Source organism: Triticum aestivum, chromosome 3D, assembly GCF_018294505.1.
Source record: "Triticum aestivum cultivar Chinese Spring chromosome 3D, IWGSC CS RefSeq v2.1, whole genome shotgun sequence".
NCBI classification, from domain to species: domain Eukaryota; kingdom Viridiplantae; phylum Streptophyta; class Magnoliopsida; order Poales; family Poaceae; genus Triticum; species Triticum aestivum.
This window is the reverse complement of record NC_057802.1, coordinates 325,161,120-325,185,444: the sequence shown is the minus strand read 5'-3', so window position 1 is coordinate 325,185,444 and position 24,325 is coordinate 325,161,120. Positions and strand designations below refer to the sequence as shown.

Here is a 24,325-nt window from a genome sequence, read left to right as displayed (position 1 = left end):
TGTTCGGAGTCCCGGATGGGATCCCGGACATGACGAGGAACTCCGGAATGGTCCGGAGGTGAAGATCGATATATTGGACGAAGGGTATTGGAGTCCGGAATTGTTCTGGGAATACCGGGTGACGACCAGCGTGACCGAAAGGTGTTTCGGAGGCCCCGACAAGCGTTTGGGGGCCTTATGGGCCAAGGGGAGGGGGCACATCAGCCCACTAAGGGGATGTGCGCCCCTCCCACCCCATCTCACGTAACATGGAGATGTGGGGGCGCCTCCCCTAGGGAAGCCACCCCTCCCGGCTTGGGGGGCAAGTTTCCTAGGGTTGGGGGCGCCCAAACCCATCTAGGGTTTCCCCTGTGGCCGCCACCCCTCCCCTAGGGAACCCTAGGGCGCCTCCTCCACCCCCCTTCCCCCTATATATAGTGAGGGAGAGAGAGGGCAGCGGCACCCCTTCCCCTGGCGCAGCCCTCTCCTCCTCCAACACCTCCTCCTCCTCCATAGTGCTTGGCGAAGCCCTGCCGGAGAACCACGAGCTCCACCACCACCACGCCGTCGTGATGCTGGAGCTTTCCCTCAAATTTTCCTCTCCCCTTGCTGGATCAAGAAGGAGGAGACGTCCCCAGGCTGTACGTGTGTTGAACGCGGAGGCGCCGTCCGTTCGGCGCTTGGATCGGATCTTCCGCAATTTGAATCGCCGCGAGTACGACTCCATCAACCGTGTTCTTGTAACGCTTCTGCTTAGCGATCTTCAAGGGTATGAAGACGCACTCCTTCTCTCTCGTTGCTAGCATCTCCTAGATTGATCTTGGTGACACGTAGGAAATTTTTGAATTATCACTACGTTCCCCAACAGTTGGCACGGGTCACCTGGCCGCGCGAGGCCCTTGGCCCCCCCCCCCCCGGCCCATGCAGGTTCCGGTGCTTTCTGGACTTTATCCTCCAGAAAAATCAACAAAAATCTCCGTGACGTTTGAAGGTCTGAAAATAATGATATTCTAAAAAGAAACATGTAGAACAACAACTAGCTCCAGACACTGAATTAATAGGTTAGTCCAGAAAAACAATATAAATTGCTATAAAAAGTATATAAAAGTTGTATGATATTATCATGAAAGAATCAAAAAATATCGATACGTTTGAGACGTATCACCTCCTCCTTGGAAAAGTCGTATTCCTCATCCGACGAGGAATCATTTGAAAGATAGGAGTCACATGAGCTCTTCTACAATAATAAATCTCCATTAAACTACATCTTCGTGCACAACGAAAAAAAGGAAAAAGTTTAAAAAAATTACCTAGTACAAATTTCATCGAACACCTTGTGCGCGAGGAGGGTGAAACCGAGTGGCTGCTCGTCGGAGTGTAGACGGTAGCCACGCTGAGGCAGCTCACGGGAACTTTGTATTGAAGCACAATGGAGAGAGGATGCCATCTAGCTACTGCTATGGACCCATAGTCTAAAGGAAACTACTCAGTCATGGTCATAGCGGCAGCAAGGTTAATGAAGATGGACATGCTGACGCCTGTCGGTCAAGTGTTGATCGAAAGTTTGGTGACGCCGCATGCCGGCGACGCCGACAGAAGTAGCGGCAATGGCGTGGCTGCCCGCAGAGCTCCGACATCCACTAGTCCAGCTATAGACAACGGCGGAGAGCTGTGCGGGGGTGGGGGGCATCATGGGTTGTGGCACTCTAACCAACACCTGGATCGGTTGAAACTCACCGTCGTGGCGGATCCCACTCAGTGGCCGGCGGGGACTCCAGCGATCGTCCAAAGTGACGGGGTAGTGCGGCGGCATCGCGACGGAGTTAGGGAGGGGGGATGAGCTGCGACCATGGTCTTCGCAGCCGAAATCGCCGTCGGCGGTGGTCGAGTAGAGGTGTGGGCGCGGCGCAGAAAATTTCAGCACAACGGTTGGCGGCTCACGTACGAAGCGATTTGTTTTGTGGCAGCTGCCCAAGTGTTGCAAATTTTGCAGCACTTGGTGCCGTGTTTTGCAGCTGCCCTAAATTTGGATTAAAAAGATTTACAAATAGCGCATCAATTGGAGCATCGTTATGCCCTGTGATGTAAAATGCGGTTATGCCCTATTAGGGGACACCAATTGGAGATGCTCTAACGAGGCTGAGCAATAATTTTCATATCCAAATTACAAGCGGGGCTACGGTCAGTCTAAATGCATACCGAAGGAATCAATGGAGCGGACCATATATATACACACAATATAGAAAGAGCAAAGAGAAGTAGTACCGCGAAAGAGGAGGACGTGAGCAAAAGAGGTGCCTATACTAGTAGTAAGTTGAACATTATAACAACTCAAAGGAGACGCAGGAACGAAAACGCCTCCTTTTCAAAAAAAAAAAAGCTTTATTCGGATCCAGTGTCCAACACCAATGCTCGTGTGTGTTTGATCGGAAAAGGGAGAACACGGATGGCATGCTAAAAAGGGGCTGGGGTGAAAAAACTGGGCGTAGCGTTGGACCTCGGAGCTAGCCCGCACGTGTGTGACTCCTTTTACCTTTTAGCCAAGCCAGCGGCGAAGGCACGCCGATGTACCACGTAAACGGCGCGTTGACAAAAGGCAGAGGAGGAGGCAGCAAACCTGTCCCCGCCGGGCTTTGGAGTCGCTCTTTGGCCAGCGACCATAAACCTTTAGCCGCCGCCAAGAGAGCCAGGCCTTCCGAAGCTGTCTTCCGGCGGCTCCCCTTCATCGGCAATCTCTTGATGGCAAAAAACGTAAATTTGATTTCAGGACCAAACTATTTCATAAACTAAATTGTTTTTAAAAGTATTTCACTCAGCTGACCACTAATGTGCAGCGCCTATTATGGAGCGTCTAACACTTAGTGTAGCGCCCGACAGATAGGCTCTGCACTACACTATGCAACGCCTAGCTGTAAGGAGTTGAACAGTAGAGTGCAGCGGTGTGAAATATTTTCAAAAACAGTTTGTGAAATACTTTCGCTTCGAGGTCAAAATTTTCAATTTTGCCCCTCTTGATCGTCGGTGGTGAAGGGGGTCGCCAGATCCCGTGTGTGCGAACGTTTTAGCTTCAGGTTCTAGGTCCCTACTAGTTTAGGTTTTTGGATCATTTGACGTCTTGGCTTCGGTGACGGCGACGGTGATGCTGAATAAAGAAGCTCTAAATTCTTCTCCGATGTGGCGATCGTCTCTATGGACGATGATGGATTTGGGAACTAGTCCGTTTAAGCAGGGATATCGTGGCGATGGCTGCATCCTTGTGGTGGACATGTGTCCTCGGGCTTCGTCGATGTGACGGCGTCTGCTCCAATGTCGACGCAGAGCTTGGGAGGTAATCCTGGACTGGATGTAGATTGTGGTATGCGTCTACAACATCTAGAAGACGGAACGTGTGCTGGGGTTCATGGTTGATGGATGGCAGCTATGGTTTCCGTCTTCGGTGTCTTAGTCGTGGTGGGGTGCCAGATCTGGAGTTCAATGGCGTGTCTGGGATGCTACCCTGGTCTGATTCGTTCAACGACAATGGCAACTTTTGGTGAGCCATTTTAGAAGTCCGCAAAACTGCATATCAGCGATGGACCCGCATCAAGATCGGGTGAGAAGGTGATTTTTTTATTTCCTTCGGTGACTGGTGTGGTGGTGCCGGAGGCAGGCGACGGGCATTGGTGCCAAGTTTAGAAACGTTACGTTGTCTTCTTAATTTTTTCGTGTCGGTGTTTATATGACTTATACTTTGATTTTTATGATATGTATGAACGAGGCACCTATTACTTTGCTTGCTAAGTTTCAATCCACTGGGACTTTGTTAAGTCTTAGGGCGTGTTCGGATTCTCCCCAGCTTCACAAAACTCCACATTTTCAACTTCTCATCCTCGCTTCTAACTTCAGGTAGCGATTCCTGGAGCGTTCGGGACATTGGTAGCTTCTCCCACAGTTGCAGCCCAACTGAGAGAGGGTTGTGGCCTGTTAGTCGTATGTTGGGCCGGCTGCATGCAGCCCAATTAGGAGGGGTAGCGGTACAAGCGAGGATTCACGTAACGATTCGAGATGTTATGTTTCTTTTCGAGGGGAGCCAACGAACCGGTATACTTGGCGGTGGCAGTTCCCTGTAAATAGAGCAAACTCCATGCTTCATGTTTCGGTGGAGCTGGGCCGGCCTTGCTTCTCTTTTTTACACGTAGAGAAGGAGCAGCTTCCCGAATCCAGCTTCTCCAGCTAAAACCGTTCGGGACAATTTCGTCTGGGAAGTTTTCGAAGCGTGAAGCCGGAGGACATCAGAACACGCCCAGTTGATACTATATTCATGAGACTTTATATTAAGATCCGTGCAAAAAGAATCAGTTTTTCTTTTCCTCTTCAACATGTTATATCATTTTACTGAGATTTAATTAAATCTCAGTCGAGTCGACCGAGACCTAGCCGCACTGTGCTTTTTAAAAAGAAAAAGAAACTGTCCCCGCCGGACCCGCAGCACAGAATCCGACCCGCGGAGGCGTTCTCCATAAAACCCACCTTGCGGGCGCGCGTGATCGCGAGGAGTCCACCTGCCCCCAGACCAGGAGTCGTCTCCCTCCACCCCTCCGCCCGCCCGCCCAGCCACAGCCAGGGCCGTCGCCGCCCGCGGCACCACACTCCCAACGTCTCCCGCGCTGCGCTGCGCTTCCCAAGAAAACAAACCCAAACCAGCAACGCAAGTAGGGAAAGAATCCATCCGACCCACACTTTTTTAACTAGTACGCGCCGCGCCGCAAGATTCCGTGGCCCTCCGTCCGTTAAACCCGCCCGGCCCGGCGGCGGTCCGGCGAGTGAGCGAGGCGCCGCAATGTCGTCGAGGTCCGGGGCCGCCAGGATGCGGGCGTGCGGGCCGTGGGGCGAGGGCGGCAGCGGCGTCGTCGGGGACGCGCACGCGCTCGAGAGGGAGATGTCGCGGGACGGCAGCCACTACAGCCTCTCCAGCGGCATCCTGCCGTCGCTCGGCGCGCGCAGCAACCGCCGCGTCAAGCTCCGCCGCTTCATCATCTCGCCGTACGACCGCCGATACAGGTAACAACAACACACTGCCACGCCGCATCCTCCTTGCTCTCCACAATTTCCCTTCCTCATCATTACTAGTTCTACTCGTCTCCTCTTCTGTCGCCACGCCATCTCCTCTCTATCTCTCCGTAGCGCTTGGTTTCAAAATTTGTTCTCTTGTGCATTGGTCGTTTCCTTCATCGGTAGCTACTTGCTTAGCTATGTCAGCTATACTTTAACGGATTGGTTCATGAATGGTCCGCGTACAGCTGCTGTCAAGTAGAGGCTTTGCAATTCTTGCTTTGCTTTCTCTTTTTTTTTCTTACAATATTTGTTGTTAGCTTCAATTAACATCACATCATCATGTTTGCTACTACTCCAGAGCATGTTATCTGTTATTTTGCTATGCTCAAAATTTGCAAAGTTCAGAGCCTGTTATCTGTTATTTTGTGGAACACAGGATCCAAAGCTTCGTTGGATTAAAAATAAATATACCAAAGCTTCAATTTCTTTATGTTCTCTAGGTTTGACTTAAACTGAATAATTGATTTGTTTGTGCGTTTGTTTACAGAGTAGTCGTCCTCTCTGGCTCTCTGATTTATTTTTTGTTTACTACTACTTTGGACGGCTCTGGTCTCTTTACGACTGCTTTACTCCTTGCTTTTTCTAACACAGACAAGGAAATCGTGATTTTGATGCCAACATTTCTTGCGCTCTCTCGTCTTACCCTTCTTTATTCAGTGCTCCCGTCTCCAAATAAAGGATTCATTCACGGAATTCACATCCAAAACTTTTGTTCATTATTTATTTCTTGGGTTTATTTGAGGGGGGCGGCTTAATTACTTGTTTATGGCTTTTATTACGGTCGGTGGTTTACTGCCTTTTTGCATCATTTACTAAGTTTTGCAAGTTTGAATTATTATTTATCGCTATATTTATTTCTTGCAAGTCTGATTTTTTTAACTCCTTAGTTCTCACACAGTGTTAACTGTTTACCCGATTTAACAAGATTTCCTCTTTTCGACAAGAACCTGTGCTTAATCCAGGACTGGTGATTGTGCACATGCAAGGCACGTCTCGATCAATATTATATTAAAAAAATTAAATACAGTTATGGTTATAATTAGCCACAAATTTAACAAATTAGTTATAAGGTATGGAGTAATTTCCATTGGTCCAACTTAATCCATGGACCGTACGATCAGACTGAAGTGAATGGTCAAGATTATTTAGATTCCACCCTAGTGATACTTTATATATCGATACATATACAGCAGATACAGATGTATCCCATTTAACAAAGTATCCTCAACCTGATAGGACAACCCCACCCTACATGGATGCCAAGTCACCAAGTATTAAAAATTATTTATAGAAATTCTCCAAAAACTTGAAAAATAGTATCTCACTCATATTAACTTCAAATTATGTGTTACTTGTTCCGAGTATAAACTCACTTTCAAATTCCAAACAATTGGAGAAAAAATAAATTAATAGATTATAAATATACATAAAAAACAGAATAGCTGCAACCAAATTTGGAGTTAAAATTAGTGAAATATGATTTATTTCCCTAGATTTTGGACACTTCTTACAAGTATTTCCCAATATTTTGGGACGTGAAGTCCATGTCAGTTGCCACATTGGTCATACATGTGGGTTCAGATGTCAGGTTGGCCAAAAGTTTCTAAATAGGGTTAAACCGTGAATAAGGCACGAGTGCGAGGTAAAAGGAGAAAAAAAAACAATCGAGCAACTGTTGATACTCTACGAGACTGCAATAACTAGAGGTAAAAATTAAAAATTCTCAAGAAGGCGTGCGAGACTGCAATAACTAGGGGTAAAAATTAAAAATTCTCAAGAAGGCGTGAAGCATGCACAAGACCAAGCAGCCAAAAACAGATAGGAAAACAAAGCAACCGAAAACAAAACAGAGCAAAGCAAAGCAGCAGGAAACGCCCACAAATTGCTCTTGTTTTAGTGAGGGTTAAATGTTCTTCTTAATTTTATTGCTAATATACGCAAAAACGTGTCACGTTACATGCCCGTGCAGGGTGGAAACTGCACATACAATTGTAAAATTCTCAAAACAATATATACATTTGTATGTGATATTCTGGGTTTATGTAAAATCGTAATGTCAATCTCAGTTGCATTTGTGAAGATATAGTAAGCAAATTTCATATTGCTATTTACCGGTCATCGCTATTCATTTGGATGTTTATCCGTATGATAATATCTTCCCAGCTTCATTAAGTTTGAGCTCTAAATTTGGTACTTAATTCAATATCATTTCCCGTACATTTAATATTTCTTCTACAGTTCAATAAAACTTCTTCACACGGTTTCATGATATTTCGTGAAAGGGTGTTTTCCATGTGATTTTTTGTGGTGAAAAAGGGTAGGCACTGCCAAAGCACTATAGAAAAAAGGCACATATACAAGACGTTCCATGTGATATTTGTCTTTACATGAATCATCAGTCTTTCTTTTCCCTCAGATGTCTCTTTTTTCATGAAAATTTGTACATATATATTAATGGTTAACTTTAGTTTGGTACGTCTAGAGACTCACCCCTAGTTTTCAATAAGAGGAAGGTGGGATTCAAACTCAGGTGCTTGGTACCATATGTGCCAACTTTTGAGCTGCCGTGTGAAAGACTTCTAGTCTACTAATAGCCAGCAGAAAGTACACCAAGTATGCAATAATGCTAAACAAACTCGACATGAATAATAAATATATTTACACTTTTAAGCAGGCTCATTGGTCACTATTGTAGAGAAATAGGACATTTTACAATAGCTACGACAATCAATTCTGATATCTTTGTTATTAACATTATGCAGATTGTGGGAGACTTTCCTCATAGTTCTTGTGGTCTACTCTGCGTGGGTCTCCCCATTCGAATTTGGCTTCATCCGGATCCCTACGGGAGGCCTAGCTGCGACGGACAATGCCGTGAATGCAATCTTCGCAGTTGACATCATCCTGACCTTCTTTGTAGCTTACTTGGACAGACTGACCTATTTGCTCGAAGATGATCCAAAGAGGATTGCTTGGCGTTATACTACCAGCTGGTTGGTTCTTGACGTTGCCTCCACCATCCCATCAGAAATTGCTCGCAGGATACTACCTTCAAAGCTCAGATCATATGGATTCTTCAACATGCTTCGTCTATGGCGTCTCCGGAGAGTCAGCTCTCTCTTTGCTAGGTAGGTTTGCGGCAATGCATGAATATACAAAATTATGTTTTGTTTTTTGTTCTAAGCTCCTGAACTTGTATCTAAGTCTGATAGTGTACTGTTAAAACTTGTTGAGTAGCCTATTACTTTTGTGCCATGTGTTGTAACCTCTGTTTCTTCATTTACTAGATTGGAGAAGGATAGACACTTCAATTACTTCTGGGTTCGATGTGCAAAGCTCATTTGTGTAAGTGATTTCAACATTTGAGTATTTTCCTGTAATTTAAATATTCTGGATGAATGATGATATCCTATTTCCTTACATTTTATCTTGTAGGTCACACTTTTTGCCGTGCACTGTGCAGCATGCTTCTACTATCTAATCGCTGATAGGTACCCGGACCCAAAGGAAACGTGGATCGGCAATACCATGCCAGATTTTCATTCCAAGGGCTTGTGGATTCGCTACGTAACATCAGTATATTGGTCAATCACCACGCTTACCACTGTGGGTTATGGGGATTATCATGCGGAGAACATACGGGAGATGATTTTCAATATTTTCTACATGTTCTTTAACCTTGGACTGACTGCTTATTTGATTGGCAACATGACCAACTTGGTTGTCCATGGCACCAGCCGTACTCGAAAATATGTGAGTTTTGTTTGACTTTGACTAGCCTTTGGTTGATATATACATTGGACAGTTATTTCAATATTCGACTCTGAGATCTTTTTTCTTTTGGACTAAAGCGGGATACAATTCAAGCAGCAACCAGCTTTGCCCTTCGGAATCAGCTACCACCTCGGTTGCAAGATCAGATGATATCACATCTTAGCTTAAAGTTCAGGACAGATTCTGAAGGTCTTCAACAACAAGAGACTCTTGATGCGCTGCCTAAGGCTATTAGGTCTAGCATTTCGCAATATCTGTTCCTCAATCTGGTTCAAAACATTTACTTGTTTCAAGGAGTATCTAATGATCTGATTTTTCAACTGGTGAGGCCGTGGTAATTCTTTGGTCTTTCCTTCAGGTAATTATTACTCCCTGAACGTTTGCTTATGTTGTCATTTTGCATGGTTCCTTTTGAAGGTTTCAGAGATGAAAGCCGAATATTTTCCACCTAGGGAGGATGTCATTTTGCAGAATGAAGCACCCACTGACTTCTACATTTTAGTTTCTGGTAGTGTGGTAAGAATACTATTTTTCTTATCCTTTGTATTTCCTAGTTAATATAGTTATGTATGAGAAGAATATAGATAAAAAAGGTAGTTATACTGATAGTAGTTTTATAACACCCAAAATAAGTGTGTCATTTTAACAATCAATAAACATGTCGCCTTTTTCAGGAATTAGTAGAGGTTCCAAATGGCGCGGAACATGGTGCAGAACAGGTAAGTCCTGTGCTGAACTTGAAGTAAATTTATGCATCAAATGGTCCCTAAAAATGATATACTGGTATTTGGTAATCTCCAGGTGGTTGGAGTGGCCAAGTCAGGAGAGGTTATTGGAGAAATTGGGGTTCTTTGCTATAGGCCTCAATTATTCACAGTCCGGACAAGATCCTTATGTCAGCTTCTACGGATGAATCGTACGGCCTTTCTCAGCATTGTTCAATCCAATGTTGGCGATGGAACTATCATCATGAACAACCTTATTCAGGTTTACTGCCCATATTACTCTTTTAGATCTTTCTTGTTAAGATCGTGAGCAACACTGCTAGAACCTGCATCAACAATATGTGAAATTGAAACTTCAATCCTCAAATCATCGCTAGCTCGCTTAAGATCCTTAAGTTGCATTATGGGGTCTATCTCAGGTTAATTTCCTCTGATGCTCCCAGCCATAATCAACGACGATGACAATGCCTTACAAAATGCCGTTTGCTTAAGAACAACTGCAATACCATCAAGGATTGTTCTAGGACTTATTAAGATCCCCTTTTTGGTGCAGTTACTAAAAGAGCAGACAGACGGCGTAATGGTAGGTGTTCTGAAGGAGATCGAGAGCATGCTAGCTCGAGGTCGTCTGGATTTGCCAATCACACTCTGCTTTGCAGTGACTAGAGGAGATGACCATTTGTTGCATCAACTACTTAAGCGTAATTTGGATCCAAATGAGTCAGATCAAGATGGGCGTACAGCACTGGTTAGTATGCTCATCATAACTGTATTCTTTATTCTGTAGATTTTTGTTAAGCAGGAAAGTGACATTGTTCATTTTCATGATGACAGCACATAGCTGCTTCCAAAGGAAATGAGCAATGTGTCAAGCTTCTATTAGAATATGGAGCTGATCCAAATGCCAGGGGTATGCCTAACCATGATAGTCCCTTCTTATATATAGATCATCATCGTAATGAAGCAAATCTACCATCTGCATAATTCCTCTGAAATTTATTAGCATCTATCACTTCAGGAAAATTTTATTCTTGACTAGTAAGTACAAGAGTGCCTTATTAATTGCGGATACCAATCCCGAAGAGTTGTTAAGGTTTGATCATACCCTTAGCTGACTATGCCTTTAATTCTTCCAATATCCAGATTCGGAAGGAAAGGTTCCGCTATGGGAGGCTGTGTATGCGAAACATGATACGGTTGTGCAGCTGTTAGTCAAGGGCGGTGCAGAACTATCATCGGGGGATACAAGCTTATATGCTTGCACCGCAGTCGAGCAAAATAATATAGAACTGCTCAAGCAAATACTCAAACATGTCATCGATGTAAACAGGCCATCCAAGGACGGAAACATTCCGCTACACCGTGCTGTCTGCGATGGGAATGTTGAGATGGTTGAGCTGTTACTAAGACACGGAGCAGACATTGACAAGCAGGACAGCAATGGCTGGACCCCAAGAGCTCTAGCTGAGCAACAAGGCCATGAAGAAATACAGAACATATTTAGATCAGTGATAGCACCAAGGAAGTACACGTCAAATGGTAGGATGACACCTACGCTGCTAGGCAGGTTCAGCAGTGATCCCTCGATGCAAAAAGTGATCCGTGAAGATGCTGAGCAGCAACCCAGCAAAGTTCTTCCGCAGAGAAGGAAAGTCAGTTTTCACAACTCTCTTTTTGGTGTCATCTCTTCGTCTCATCCGCGCCGAGAGACCGACCATCTGCTCTCAAGAGGTCTTGCGGCAACAGGTGGTCCGAGTTATCCTCAGGCCCATCACAACCCACTCGTCAGGGTGACAATCAGCTGCCCTGAGAAGGGGAACACTGCTGGGAAGCTCGTGATCTTACCGGGGTCGATGAAGGAGCTTCTTCAACTAGGTGCGAAGAAGTTTGACATGATGCCCACTAAGGTCCTGACAATTGAGGGCGCAGAGGTTGACGAGGTTGAGCTCATCAGAGATGGTGATCATCTTGTTCTTGCCAGTGATGACTGGATACCAGATGATACGCAAATAGGAGGTAAAAATTAGGCATAGAATTGCGTTTTCCGGTTTACAATAATTAGGGTGAAGGGGGAATGTTGAACCATGCTTGTAACAGAAAAGCCAATGGTGAAAAAATAACTGGAAATCACCAATGGCTACTCCACGACACGTCTCCACCGTGCAAAAGATGGTGAAATAGGGTTATGTCCAGCAAGGTATGCCTTGTATAGAAATTCTTGTCTGCTGGGCATGCAGAATTTTCATTGTATAGAAATTCTTGTCTGCTAGGCATGCAGAATTTTCACAGGCTATCCAAGGAAATTATTAAGGTTATCTAGCTTCATTTTATTATGGTCATTATATTCCTTATCTTTGCTTGTGAATTCGGCCTTCCTATGGAACTAATGGTGCTGACCGCTTGAATCTGTGTGACACTTGAGGAATGATGCCAGTAACCTGCTAAGTTTCAGTGCTTCCTATAAAACAGAGACTGTATTGCTGGTTTATTACTCCCTGGTGTCTGCCGTCTCAGAAGAGGACTGCCAGCAGACAAGGAGCTGTACGAGAATTGTTGATGTTCGTTTTATTTTTGTTCAAAGGCAGTGGTGTGCAAATTAAATTGTACTCCCTCTGTAAACTAATATAACATCTTTTAGATCACTATAAAGTAATGATCTCAAAGTTTATACTAGTACCCCCTCCGTCCCAAAATAAGTGTCTGGAGCTTAGTATAAATTTGTACTAGAGCTAATACAAAGTTGAGACACTTTGGGACGGAGCGAGTAGTAGTTTGTGGAGGGAGTACTGGTGTAAAGGTCACACGTGTTCACAGCCTCATCAGAGAGTAATTTCTGTTGCAACTTGCAACACAAGCCACGTGAGGCTGGCTGATCCTGGGACATCTTTATTTACACGCCTCACCAACCACCAGTTCACAGCTCAGGCAAGTAATGTTGGCATGTGAAGCCACGGAGGTGACAGAGCCAATAAAACCATCCAGAATCTGTTCAAATGCAGGGTCATAGTATCTCCTCAGCATGTCGCTGACATGTGCACCCCCTTTGCAACCATCATTGGGACAAATATTCAATGGAAACCTACATTGTGTGAATACTAGGCAGAAACTACGTGTGTAAGTTCCGCAAAATTCTCAAAATGTCACACAACTGAGAAGGCTTCTAAACGCAATTGACTTCGAACTTGAGCGAAGCAAAAACTAGCACATTGTTGTTCAGGTATCTGTTACTTAAATGTTGCTCCGCTGGAGTTAGTCAATGATAATGAAGCAGCTGGAGCTGGGGTAGACGTGAACTGGAACACTGCAAGCATGGGCTGTACAGATTCAACTTGCTTAATTGAACAGATCGGGAACAGAAATACATACGACCAAAAAAATAAATTAGGGGAGCTCTAGGACCCTTGAGATTTTGGGTCAGGCTCCACTACTTTGCAACTAACATGGAATCACAGCAACTCGCAACAGCTAGAGGTCATCTACTCAATGTAGAGGGCACGGAAGAGAGCAAAATTCAAAAGGAAAGGTGGACATGTGTATGCTACAATCTTTGCAATGAATCATCTGATGATACCAATTTTGAGATGAATGGAAAAAGAGCTGAGAGCAATGCATTGGCACATTCTTCGTGTGGCAGATGACCACATCCTGATATAGTTACTAGCCTCTGCACAACAACAAGAAGCAAAACACAGATTTATTTAGATATGCAAATCATGGCAGAATTTATATACTGTATTCTGGAAGAAATATAGACCACTCTGACAGCACAAGATGAAGTGGACAAGTGGGGGTAAACAACTTACAGAATTTACAAGTTTTGAAGCCATAGTTTGTGCTGACTTCAGAGAAACAAGAGCATCCTCAGAGCCTGCTACCACCAAAACAGGGAGGTCTTCCACCGATCTTAATAGTTCCGTTGCTCTTTTTGATGATAGGACAGTGGAAAATGAAAGACGGCCTACTTCATGGAGTGCTTCATCCCAGCCCTCGACATATAATGGAGCCTGAATGCAAAAGCTCATTAGGTCAGTTAATAGTTAGATCTGCGCAGAATGGGAAAAAGGGGGTTTGACTTTCATGACAGATTAAAAGGCAAATGTAAACTAATGCAAGTGTTCACCTTGTAAAGATTAAGAACATCTGTTGTCAACTTGGTAGCGTCAAACCATGCTCGTCGATTGATCACCTGAGTGATTTCAGTACGTAGAAGTGGGCGCACCATGTGCTTTTTCCTCAGAGGAGTATGCAGGAGTATACGAGCAAATGCAGGAATCACTTCTCTTGATAAGCTTACACCTATAAGAACAACTCCCTTGACTTCGACCTGGGAACACACAGGGGAACATTTAATTTAATATGATCAATACAACGATGACAAACTTTCCAAAAACTATGATAGATCACGGATTTTACAATAGAAGAAGAAAGGTTACAATACTGTACCTTCCTAGAATCTCCAGAAGCACGTAACTTTTCTGCGGTCCTCAGGGCCAGCAAGCCGCCATCATCATGACCAACTAAAATGACCGAGCCCAAGAACATGTTTGAGCAAAATGAAATCAGAAGATCAACCTGCACAAGGACATACAAAATGGTGTTTTTAAAACATGATCACGCTGTTTGAAATACAGTGGAAGAAGTTTCGTAGAGGCTAATTGGTTTGCTGCCAAAATTTGGCATTGCCAATATTTGGCAAGCCAACATTTGGCAAAACAGAAAATTGCCAAAAATTGGCAATTTTTGAGAGATGGGAACCAACCATTTTTTTGGAATTGCCAACAATTGGCATGCCAATTATTGGCACCAAACCAATTAGGCTCATAGTTCAAACTGAATTTATTCAAAGTTGCAGTGACAATAAAAACTCTCAATGACAAAGAATATTCTGAAGATAAAATATCTCTCTGAGCGTGGAAACTAAAAGCATTCAGGCAATAGCACTTAATATAAAAATTAATTATCACAGAGAATATATTGGAAAAGACAACATTTCACCTAGTTAGCCATAATTTTTTATACTTGAGGTATTTAAAAAATCTTTCACTTGAGTGAAAATAAATAAATAAATTACTCTGCAACTTTTGGGTAAACGTTGTTGGTACTTGCTAGACTTTAATTAAGAATTCTTGTGACATAATTCAACCCTACGAATAGATTACGACCTAATCCAGTAAGAAGGATCACCTGTGACTCAAGCTCGTATGGGTTTGGCATACTCTTGTCTTCCCAGTCCTTTCTGCGAGGTCGAGATGTTAATCCCCATCCAGGGCGATCAAAGGCCAGCACAGTGCAACCCACTTGTCGAGCAAGCAAATTTCTAACATGTCTCCATGCAAATACTCCCCCTCCAAACCCATGGACCAAAACAACAGCAAATTTCCCGTGCTCTCCAGTCTCAAGATCAAAGCCCATAGGTTTCGAACACACCTGTAAGCTGCCGTCGTCAAGACTGAGAAAGGGGATGCCATCTGACACCGTTGGAGAGGTCAGTGGTTCTACCAACAATGGTGCATATAACGATGTTTGGTGATACTGATGGCTAAAGCTCCTATGCAAAAGACGACGGGTACTCGAGGAAGCTGTTGGTGGGCTCTCATGCCTCTGTCTTCTAGGAGAAATGCTTGACGAAACAGCATCATGATTAGTTTCTGGAGACAATTCAGGAGCTGGCGATATGCAGCTTGATGGATCAGACATTTTGTAGTGCACAGTGACCCCCTGGCAAGCAATGAACATGCTATCACTATCAGCAAGAAAACTGATTGGAATATCCCTGTCATCGTGCACAAGAGTTTTTCTCTTTGTCTCGCTCTCGCTCCTTGAATAAAGTTTCGCACTGTGCGGGGTGGGCGACCGAGGAACCTTGTAGCATCCAGGAAAGGCATTCTTGTAAGCCAGAATCTGAAAAGGAGCAGAAGGGGCCATAAATACCAAATAGAAACAGTAATCCGTCATGTGCAGTGAGATTCAAACGAACCGGCCATACCGATTCAGGGTCAATGCGATGGATAAGCAGCTTTCGTCGAGCCCTGCAGCTCGTTCTGTAAGCGACAACAAAATGGCCGAGAGCAAAGATCAAGGAAGACAGGAAAAGCGCAGGCATTCCCCATAGCATCTTCATATTTAGCTTGTGGTCCGCCAATGACGGCGAGAGCTCAGGCCCAATGTCCTGAGCTGGAGTGTAAACGCAGGCCTTCATGAGCAAGATGAGCAGCGAAGCCAAGGAACAGAAGGTTGTGGTTCCAAGGTACGGGCCATGAGAGAGACCAGAAGTATCACACACGAGGTATACACCTGCACAAGTACACTAGCAGGTTAGTGGAATCCGACGATGGCTGGTGTAGACTGTAACTGTACCGGAAATTTTCCAATGTCTTTCAAGTTTCAAGCAGTCGACTTAAGCAAATGACGCGGTTTAACTAAATAAATTGGTATACTAGAATTGAAGAGTAACAGGCGACACATGTACTTCCACTAGTAATAAAAGTTTCATCGTCTCCCCCAACCCAAGCGAAAGAAGACAAGCACAGATGTAGCTTTCGGGTGACCAAATCCTCATGCATAAATGCAAAAAATATGAAGAATCCTAAGCAAAGCGCTCAAGTCCCAAAAATAGGCTCCAAGGACAAACGAAACTTCATTCATTCTCCAAAGAAAAGAAAAGAAAAAGAAAGAAAAAAAGGCTCGGGGGATGGGGAAGCAAGCAAACACGACCCAGACAGATGCAGATTCCCCAGGATTGCTAGCGCCTGCGCCGTTTCGCGCACTAAAACAGCATTAAGGAGGCAATGCGAGCAGCTTACAGGTGATGACGATGCAGCGGAGGACGGAGAGGAGCGGTATGTCCACGAGCGAGCTCCGGAAGGCGTACCCCCGGAGGTGGTCCCGGAGGCCGCGGCAGCGCGGGCAGCCGAGGCGCGCCTCGAGCCAGAGCGTGACGGCGACGTCGCCGGCGGCCACCACGACGGGCGCCGACGCGACGAGCAGCGACGCGACCATGACCACCATGAACCACGCCGTCCTCACCCCGCGGCTCGCCGTCTCCGGCCAGCCCTTCCCGCCCGCCCCCATCTCTCTCCGGCGCACGGGAGCTCGCCGCCCTCCCCGACTCCGGCGATCGCCGGCGGCCCAGGCTGCTAGGAGGCAGCGGGCATGCGACAGGCGGAGGCCGCGCCGCCGCCGCTGGTGCTGCGTGGGTTTAGGGTTCGGGCGCTCGGGGGTGGTGGGTGGGGAGGGGGCGTGAGGAGGAAGCGGAGGAGGAAGAGGCCGGTGAAGGGGAGAGGAAGAGGAAGAAGAGAGAGAGAAGGAGAGGAGAGACGGGGGAGAGGAGCGGAGGGGTATTTATGGCACAGTGCGCTTGTGGGTTTGTCAATTTGTTAGTGCCTGCGATCTAACAAACGGCAGACTGCTTTTGTTTGTCACTATGCCGAGCAAGTATAAGTTGGGTTTTTACCGGCGCTGTTTTCGTGTTTCATTTTCCCTTCGTGTATTGTGTTGTGCTGTCCTTGACAGCAGCACGGTCCTGCGTTGGACAGATGGGTTGCCCATTCTAGGCTGTTGCTTTGCAGCAAAGAAATTCAGATGCCTTGTCTTTTCTTGGTAAAAGGCATGACTCTTGTGAGAATACAGATAAATCAGTAGTGCCGGGTAAACATTCATGTGTAAAGCATGAAGAGGAGCAAACAGTTTATATATTAGTGTAAAGTGTCTACGATGACAGCCGTCATGTTTTTCCATGTGAAAATAGTGTTTCGTACATAAGTCAACAGCTGAAAAATCGGTCCGCGCTAGGTAAACAATGTGTGTACTAAGATTATAACTCATGGGTTGGTGTGAGAATTGGTTGATGAAAATTTAGACTCATAACATGAGAACCAAAATTGAACATACATATGAGATATAACTTATCATACTCCTATTTGATTATGTATAGTTATAAAATATGTATTGAATTATGTATAGTTATAAAATATTTATTGAATTTAAGTAGTAGAATAATTGGATGAAGACATTTTCTCATGCATGGTTGAATGTTGTGGTGGATTTTTTTTTCATGCATGATTGCATGTTGAGATGGGTCTTATCCTATTCATAGTTGCACGGTGAGGTAACTGTTGGGGAACGTAGTAATTTCAAAAAATTCCTACGCACACGCAAGATCATGGTGATGCACAGCAACGAGAGGGGAGAGTGTTGTCCACGTACCCTCGTAGACCGAAAGCGGAAGCGTTAGCACAACGCGGTTGATGTAGTCGTACGTCTTCACGATCCGACCGATCAAGTACCGAACGCACGGCACCTCCGAGTTCAGCACACGTTCAGCCCGATGACGTCCCTCGAACTCCGATCCAGCCGAGTGTTGAGGGAGAATTTCGTCAGCACGACGGTGTGGTGACGATGATGATGTTCTACCGACGCAGGGCTTGGCCTAAGCACCGCTACAGTATTTATCGAGGTGGACTATGGGCACCGCACACGGCTAAAAGATCAAACGATCAATTGTTATGTCTATGGGGTGCCCCCCTCCCCTGTATATAAAGGAGCAAGGGGGAGGCGGCCGGCCAAGGAGGAGGGCGCGCCACGGGGGGAGTCCTACTCCCACCGGGAGTAGGACTCCTCCTTTCCTTGTTGGAGTAGGAGAGAAGGAAAGAGGGGGAGAGGGAGAAGGAAAAGGGGGCTGCACCCCTTGTCCAATTCGGACCAGAGGGGGGTGCGCGCCTCCTTCCTTTTGGCCTCTCTCCTCTATTCCCGTATGGCCCAATAAGGCCCAATACTTCTCCCCGGCGAATTCCCGTAACTCTCCGGTACTCCGATAAATACCCGAATCACTCGGAACCTTTTCGAAGTCCGAATATAGTCGTCCAATATATCGACCTTTACGTCTCGGCCATTTCGAGACTCCTCGTCATGTCCCCGATCTCATCCGGGACTCCGAACTACCTTCGGTACATCAAAACACATAAACTCATAATATCACCGTCATCGAACTTTAAGCGTGCGGACCCTACGGGTTCGAGAACTATGTAGACATGACCGAGACACGTCTCCGGTCAATAACCAATAGCGGAACCTGGATGCTCATATTGGCTCCCACATATTCTACGAAGATCTTTATCGGTCAAACCGCATAACAACATACGTTGTTCCCTTTGTCATCGGTATGTTACTTGCCCGAGATTCGATCGTCGGTATCTCAATACCTAGTTCAATCTTGCTACCGGCAAGTCTCTTTACTCGTTCCGTAATACATCATCCCGCAACAAACTCATTAGTTGCAATGCTTGCAAGGCTTAAGTGATGTGCATTACCGAGAGGGCCCAGAGATACCTCTCCGACAATCGGAGTGACAAATCCTAATCTCGAAATACGCCAACCCAACAAGTACCTTTGGAGACACCTGTAGAGTACCTTTATAATCACCCAGCTACGTTGTGACGTTTGGTAGCACACAAAGTGTTCCTCCGGTAAACGGGAGTTGCATAATCTCATAGTCATAGGAACATGTATAAGTCATGAAGAAAGCAGTAGCAACATACTAAACGATCGAGTGCTAAGCTAACGGAATGGGTCAAGTCAATCACATCATTCTCCTAATGATGTGATCCCGTTAATCAAATGACAACTCATGTCTATGGCTAGGAAACATAACCATCTTTGATTAACGAGCTAGTCAGGTAGAGGCATACTAGTGACACTCTGTTTGTCTATGTATTCACACATGTATTATGTTTTCGGTTAATACAATTCTAGCATGAATAATAAACATTTATCATGATATAAGGAAATAAATAATAACTTTATTATTGCCTCTAGGGCATATTTCCTTCAGTCCCCCACTTGCACTAGAGTCAATAATCTAGTTCACATCGCCATGTGATTTAACATCAATAGTTCACATCACCGTGTGATTAACACCCATAGTTCACATCGTCATGTGACCAACACCCAAAGGGTTTACTAGAGTCAATAATCTAGTTCACATCGCTATGTGATTAACACCCAAAGAGTACTAAGGTGTGATCATGTTTTGCTTGTGAGATAATTTTAGTCAACGGGTCTGTCACATTCAGATCCGTAAGTATTTTGCAAATTTCTATGTCTACAATGCTCTGCATGGAGCTACTCTAGCTAATTGCTCCCACTTTCAATATGTATCTAGACCGAGACTTAGATCCATCTAGATTAGTGTCAAAACTTGCATCGACGTAACCCTTTACGACGAACCTTTTGTCACTTCCATAATCGAGAAACATATCCTTATTCCACTAAGAATAATTTTGACCGCTGTCCAGTGATCTACTCCTAGATCACTATTGTACTCCCTTGCAAAAATCAGTGTAGGGTATACAATAGATCTGGTACACAGCATGGCATACTTTATAGAACCTATGGCTGAGGCATAGGGAATGACTTTCATTCTCTTTCTATCTTCTGCCGTGGTCGGGTTTTGAGTCTTACTCAATTTCACACCTTGTAACACAGGCAAGAACTCTTTCTTTGACTGTTCCATTTTGAACTACTTCAAAATCTTGTCAAGGTATGTACTCATTGAAAAAAACTTATCAAGCGTCTTGATCTATCTCTATAGATCTTGATGCTCAGTATGTCAGCAGCTTCACCGAGGTCTTTCTTTGAAAAACTCCTTTCAAACACTCATTTATGCTTTGTAGAATAATTCTACATTATTTCCGATCAACAATATGTCATTCACATATACTTATCAGAAATGCTGTAGTGCTCCCACTCACTTTCTTGTAAATACAGACTTCACCGCAAGTCTGTATAAAACTATATCCTTTGATCAACTTATGAAAGCGTATGTTCCAACTCCGAGATGCTTGCACCAGTCCATAGATGGATCGCTGGAGCTTGCATATTTTGTTAGCACCTTTTGGATTGACAAAACCTTCTGGTTGCATCATATATAAATCTTCTTTAATAAATCCATTAAGGAACGCAGTTTTGTTTATCCATTTGCCAGATTTCATAAAATGCGGCAATTGCTAACATGATTCGGACAGACTTAAGCATCGCTGCGAGTGAGAAACTCTCATCGTAGTCAACACCTTGAACTTGTCGAAAATCTTTTGCGACAATTCTAGCTTTGTAGGTAGCAACACTACTATCAGCGTCCGTCTTCCTTTTGAAGATCCATTTAATCTCAATGGCTCGCCGATCATTTGGGCAAGTCAATCAAAGTCCATACTTTGTTCTCATACATGGATCCCATCTCGGATTTCATGGCCACAAGCCATTTTGCGGAATCTGGGCTCATCATCGCTTCCTCATAGTTCGTAGGTTCGTCATGGTCTAGTAACACAACTGAAAGGATCGATACGGTCGACTAGAGGGGGGGGTGAATAGGAGACTACAAATTTTACTCTTTCTTGTCAATTTTAAGGCTTAGCGGATAAAAAGGGTTCACTAGATATGCAACTAGGTGAACACAACCTATATGACAAGCAAGCTCTAAGCTAAATATGCTAGGCAACAAACTAATTAGCAAGCCAACAAGCATACAAGGCTAAGTAAAGTGCGGGAAAGGATTAAGCACAAGTGAGACGAGGACGCGGATTTTATCCCGAAGTTCACTCTTCCTTGGGGAAGAGCTACTCTCCGTTTGGAGCGGTGCCGGAGCCAAAGCTTGCGGAACGCCACCGAAGGCTCACCGTAATCTCCTTCGAGTCACCCCCAACGGATGAGCCTCGAATCACTCGGGGTTGGTCTTGAAGGCGACCACCACACCTTTACAAACTTCTCCGGAGCACACCACAAGCAAGGAAGCTTCCGGAGGAACCTCTAACCGCCTAGGAGCCCAAGCTCCAAGAGTAACAAGTCATGGTGGATGAATGTTGCGGGGAATGCGATTTGGTTTGGTCAAAGTGTAGATCGGGTCTTGCTCTCCCAATCCCCAAAGTTTCAACAAGATTGGGTGGAGGGATTGAGAGTAGTGAGCAAAATGGGGTGTAGCAATGGAGGAGCTCAACAAGACATTAGGGTTAGGGGATGGAGGAGGAAGAAGGGGGCTTATATAGTGTTCTTGGCCGGGAGGGGATTTCTGCCCGTTGGGCCCCGTGCGCACGGGCCAAGTCAGCCCCGTGCGCACGGGGTGTCCAGAAATATTCTGACTACCCCGTGCGCACGCGGGTGAGAGACCCCGTGCACACGGGGTGTCCAGAAGATTTCTGATGAACCATCACAGGACACCACGGCAAAGCACACAAGAAGTGGAATATCTGAGGAGGTGTAGGAGGGCTGGTGTATCTGTCTTGGAGGCATTCCCACACGACACTAATTCCACGAAGACCCCTCTTGATAGTGCGGTTTTACCTATGACTCAAATCGAACCAAAACGAAAAACCTTCGAGTCGCCGGTAACCACGCCTTTGATCTTTTTGGACTGGGGGGTCGCACACCTCCATCAATGGACACCTTGGAACCAACGTCCCGAGATAAACTTTAGCAACCAACATTAGTTCCACTAACCACATTGTCATCACACCAAAATATAATCTAAGTGATACTTGCACTTTCAATAACCTCCAGAACAGGATTACCGTACCACTCTGGTGCGGATCTAATTCTAGTTGACCTACGAGGTTCAGTATCAAATTGATCTGAAGTTCCATGATCATCATCATTAACTTCCTCACTAATTGGTGTAGGCGTCACAGGAACCGGTTTCTGTGATGAACTATTTTTCAATAAGGGAGCAGGTACAGTTACCTCATCAAGTTCTACTTTCCTCCCACTCACTTCTTTCGAGAGAAACTGCTTCTCTAGAAAGGATCCATTCTTTAGCAACGAATGTCTTGCCTTCGGATCTGTGATAGAAGATGTACCCAACAGTCTTCTTTGGGTATCCTATGAAGACACATTTCTCCGATTTAGGTTCGAGCTTATCAGGTGGAAGCTTCTTCACATAAGCATCGCAGCCCCAAACTTTAAGAAACGACACCTTTGGTTTCTTGCCAAACCACAGTTCATAAGGCGTCGTCTCAACGGATTTCGATGGTGCCCTATTTAACGTGAATGCAGCCGTACCTAGGATGAACATCCCTCAGTGTAGGTAGCACGATCCTCAGGCCTGGGGTTGCGCCCCTTCTTGGGAGGCACATATGGTGGAGGAGCAGCCGGAAGCCAGTTGGAATCACGCTTCGGAAAGGAGGTGCGGTACTTGGCAATGTACCTGGCGGGACAGACAGACTCAATGAGAGCTTGGATGAATGGAGCATAGATGCATGACTTGTTCTCCTGAACACACTGCCTGATCTCAAAGAACATGAAGTCCAGAACATCCACTTTCTTCTTGTCATGAAGGTAGACAAAGATGTCCAACATGGAGCTCCTCAGATTGTGAGAGTCCCCGGTCTTAGGATTAAGCGTGTACCTAAGAATGTGACGCATAGTATCATAGGTTGGCTTCAAATGTTTGATAGAACCGGTGGTGAAGGCCTTGTCTCGCTTGTAAGCAAAAGCAATCTCATCCTTGTCTCTACCTGTCTCACGAACACGGCCATACTCAGGATGCTCCTCAGCAAAGAACCGATACGGAATGATGTCAAAGAACTTGGCCATGGAGGCCTCACACTCATATGTGCCAGACATCCAAGTCATAGTGCGAGCCTCATCACTGTGGAAGTATACGGTGGCAAAGAACTGCATCACAAGATCTTCACTGAACGGATGGTGGAAGGCGACGAACGGGATCAAGCCAAGCCTCCCAAGAGCACTATACACACCGGGATAGGTATGATCATTGTCCCGAAGAGCCTCCACATTGATTTGCTTGTGGGGGGCAAACTTGTTTTTCTTGGTCATGATCAGCTCAGAGAACACACGGTGTTGAAAATCATTCTTGAATCTTGGGTCAACCCCTGCATCGGTGTTTGGCACATAGGGGAAATCCTGCCTGCGAGCCCAAAGCTCTGGCTTGGTCCACTTAGAGAGAGGTAGATTCTTGACATTCCGACCTCCTGGGAACACATGTTCCTCTCCTTCCTCCTCATCAACATCATCAGCAGAATCATCCTCATCTTCTATATCTGCATCTGCGGGGTTCTCATAGTGAGCATCTTCCTGCGAATCATACTCCTCTTTTGAATCCTCGAAGGCTTCAATCACTGGCTGCTTGGAGGCGGCACGGCGAACACGGCCCAGCTCAGAGCCCTGACCACTTCCCTCGGACGGCTGACGAGGAGCCAAAGTGAATTCCCTGGAACCTGCCTTGTTGCGCTTGCGACGGAGCTCGGACCTCTTGTCAGCAGAGTCTGAAACACAACAGCAACAAAACACAACAAACACGAGAGACACAAATAAGTACAAGTGCTCGAGAAGCTGGCGAGGAATGAAAGACAGAAAAGAAACAGGACTGGCACCACTGTGTACCCCGTGCACACGGGGGTCTGACCACCGTGGACACGGGGGTCCCGTGCGCACGGTATAAGGCCCGTGGACATGGGGCCCCGTGCGCACGGTACAAGGCCCGTGGACACGGGGTTCGCCCAGCGGCAACCACTTCCAGATCGAGATCCGGGAGTGAGTGCGGCAGGGAGAACCACCACAGTAATGCCATCCGATTCTAGTCTACCACAAGGGAACGACTAGCCTAGACTAGTAGAGGAGGAAACCCTAGACTAATAAGGATCCAAAGGAGGAAAAAGAAGAACAAGGGGAGGGGGATACCAGAGGAGGACCCCATCCCGGGAGATCTCCACGGAGCAGCGAAGTCCCACGGCGCACGGAGGAGCACC

At 45.6% G+C, this 24,325-nt stretch overlaps 2 protein-coding genes across 3 annotated transcripts; one reads left to right on the top strand and one right to left on the bottom strand.

The window, feature by feature from the left end:
- Window positions 1-4,515: 4,515 nt before the first annotated feature.
- On the top strand, window positions 4,516-11,897 carry LOC123078669 (potassium channel AKT1). 2 transcript variants are annotated; one of them, XR_006437593.1, is made up of 11 exons: window positions 4,516-5,019; window positions 7,836-8,201; window positions 8,361-8,418; window positions 8,509-8,826; window positions 8,925-9,170; window positions 9,265-9,363; window positions 9,522-9,566; window positions 9,649-9,834; window positions 10,126-10,320; window positions 10,407-10,610; window positions 10,716-10,916. XR_006437593.1 is itself a non-coding variant. In XM_044501254.1 (11 exons), the coding sequence occupies exons 1-11, from the start codon at window positions 4,799-4,801 to the stop codon at window positions 11,597-11,599; spliced, it is 2,694 nt and encodes an 897-aa protein (XP_044357189.1). In that variant the 5' UTR covers window positions 4,516-4,798; the 3' UTR covers window positions 11,600-11,897. The 2 variants fall into 2 exon arrangements, 1 of the variants encoding a protein (XP_044357189.1); XM_044501254.1 differs by having other exon boundaries at window positions 10,407-10,482; window positions 10,716-11,897.
- A 958-nt stretch (window positions 11,898-12,855) lies between these two features.
- Window positions 12,856-16,882, bottom strand: LOC123078670 (uncharacterized). The gene is made up of 7 exons (XM_044501255.1): window positions 16,376-16,882; window positions 15,559-15,866; window positions 14,757-15,473; window positions 14,016-14,144; window positions 13,693-13,896; window positions 13,376-13,576; window positions 12,856-13,236 (listed from the first exon to the last, which is right to left on the bottom strand). The coding sequence occupies exons 1-7, from the start codon at window positions 16,641-16,643 to the stop codon at window positions 13,111-13,113; spliced, it is 1,953 nt and encodes a 650-aa protein (XP_044357190.1). The 5' UTR covers window positions 16,644-16,882; the 3' UTR covers window positions 12,856-13,110.
- Window positions 16,883-24,325: the final 7,443 nt, after the last annotated feature.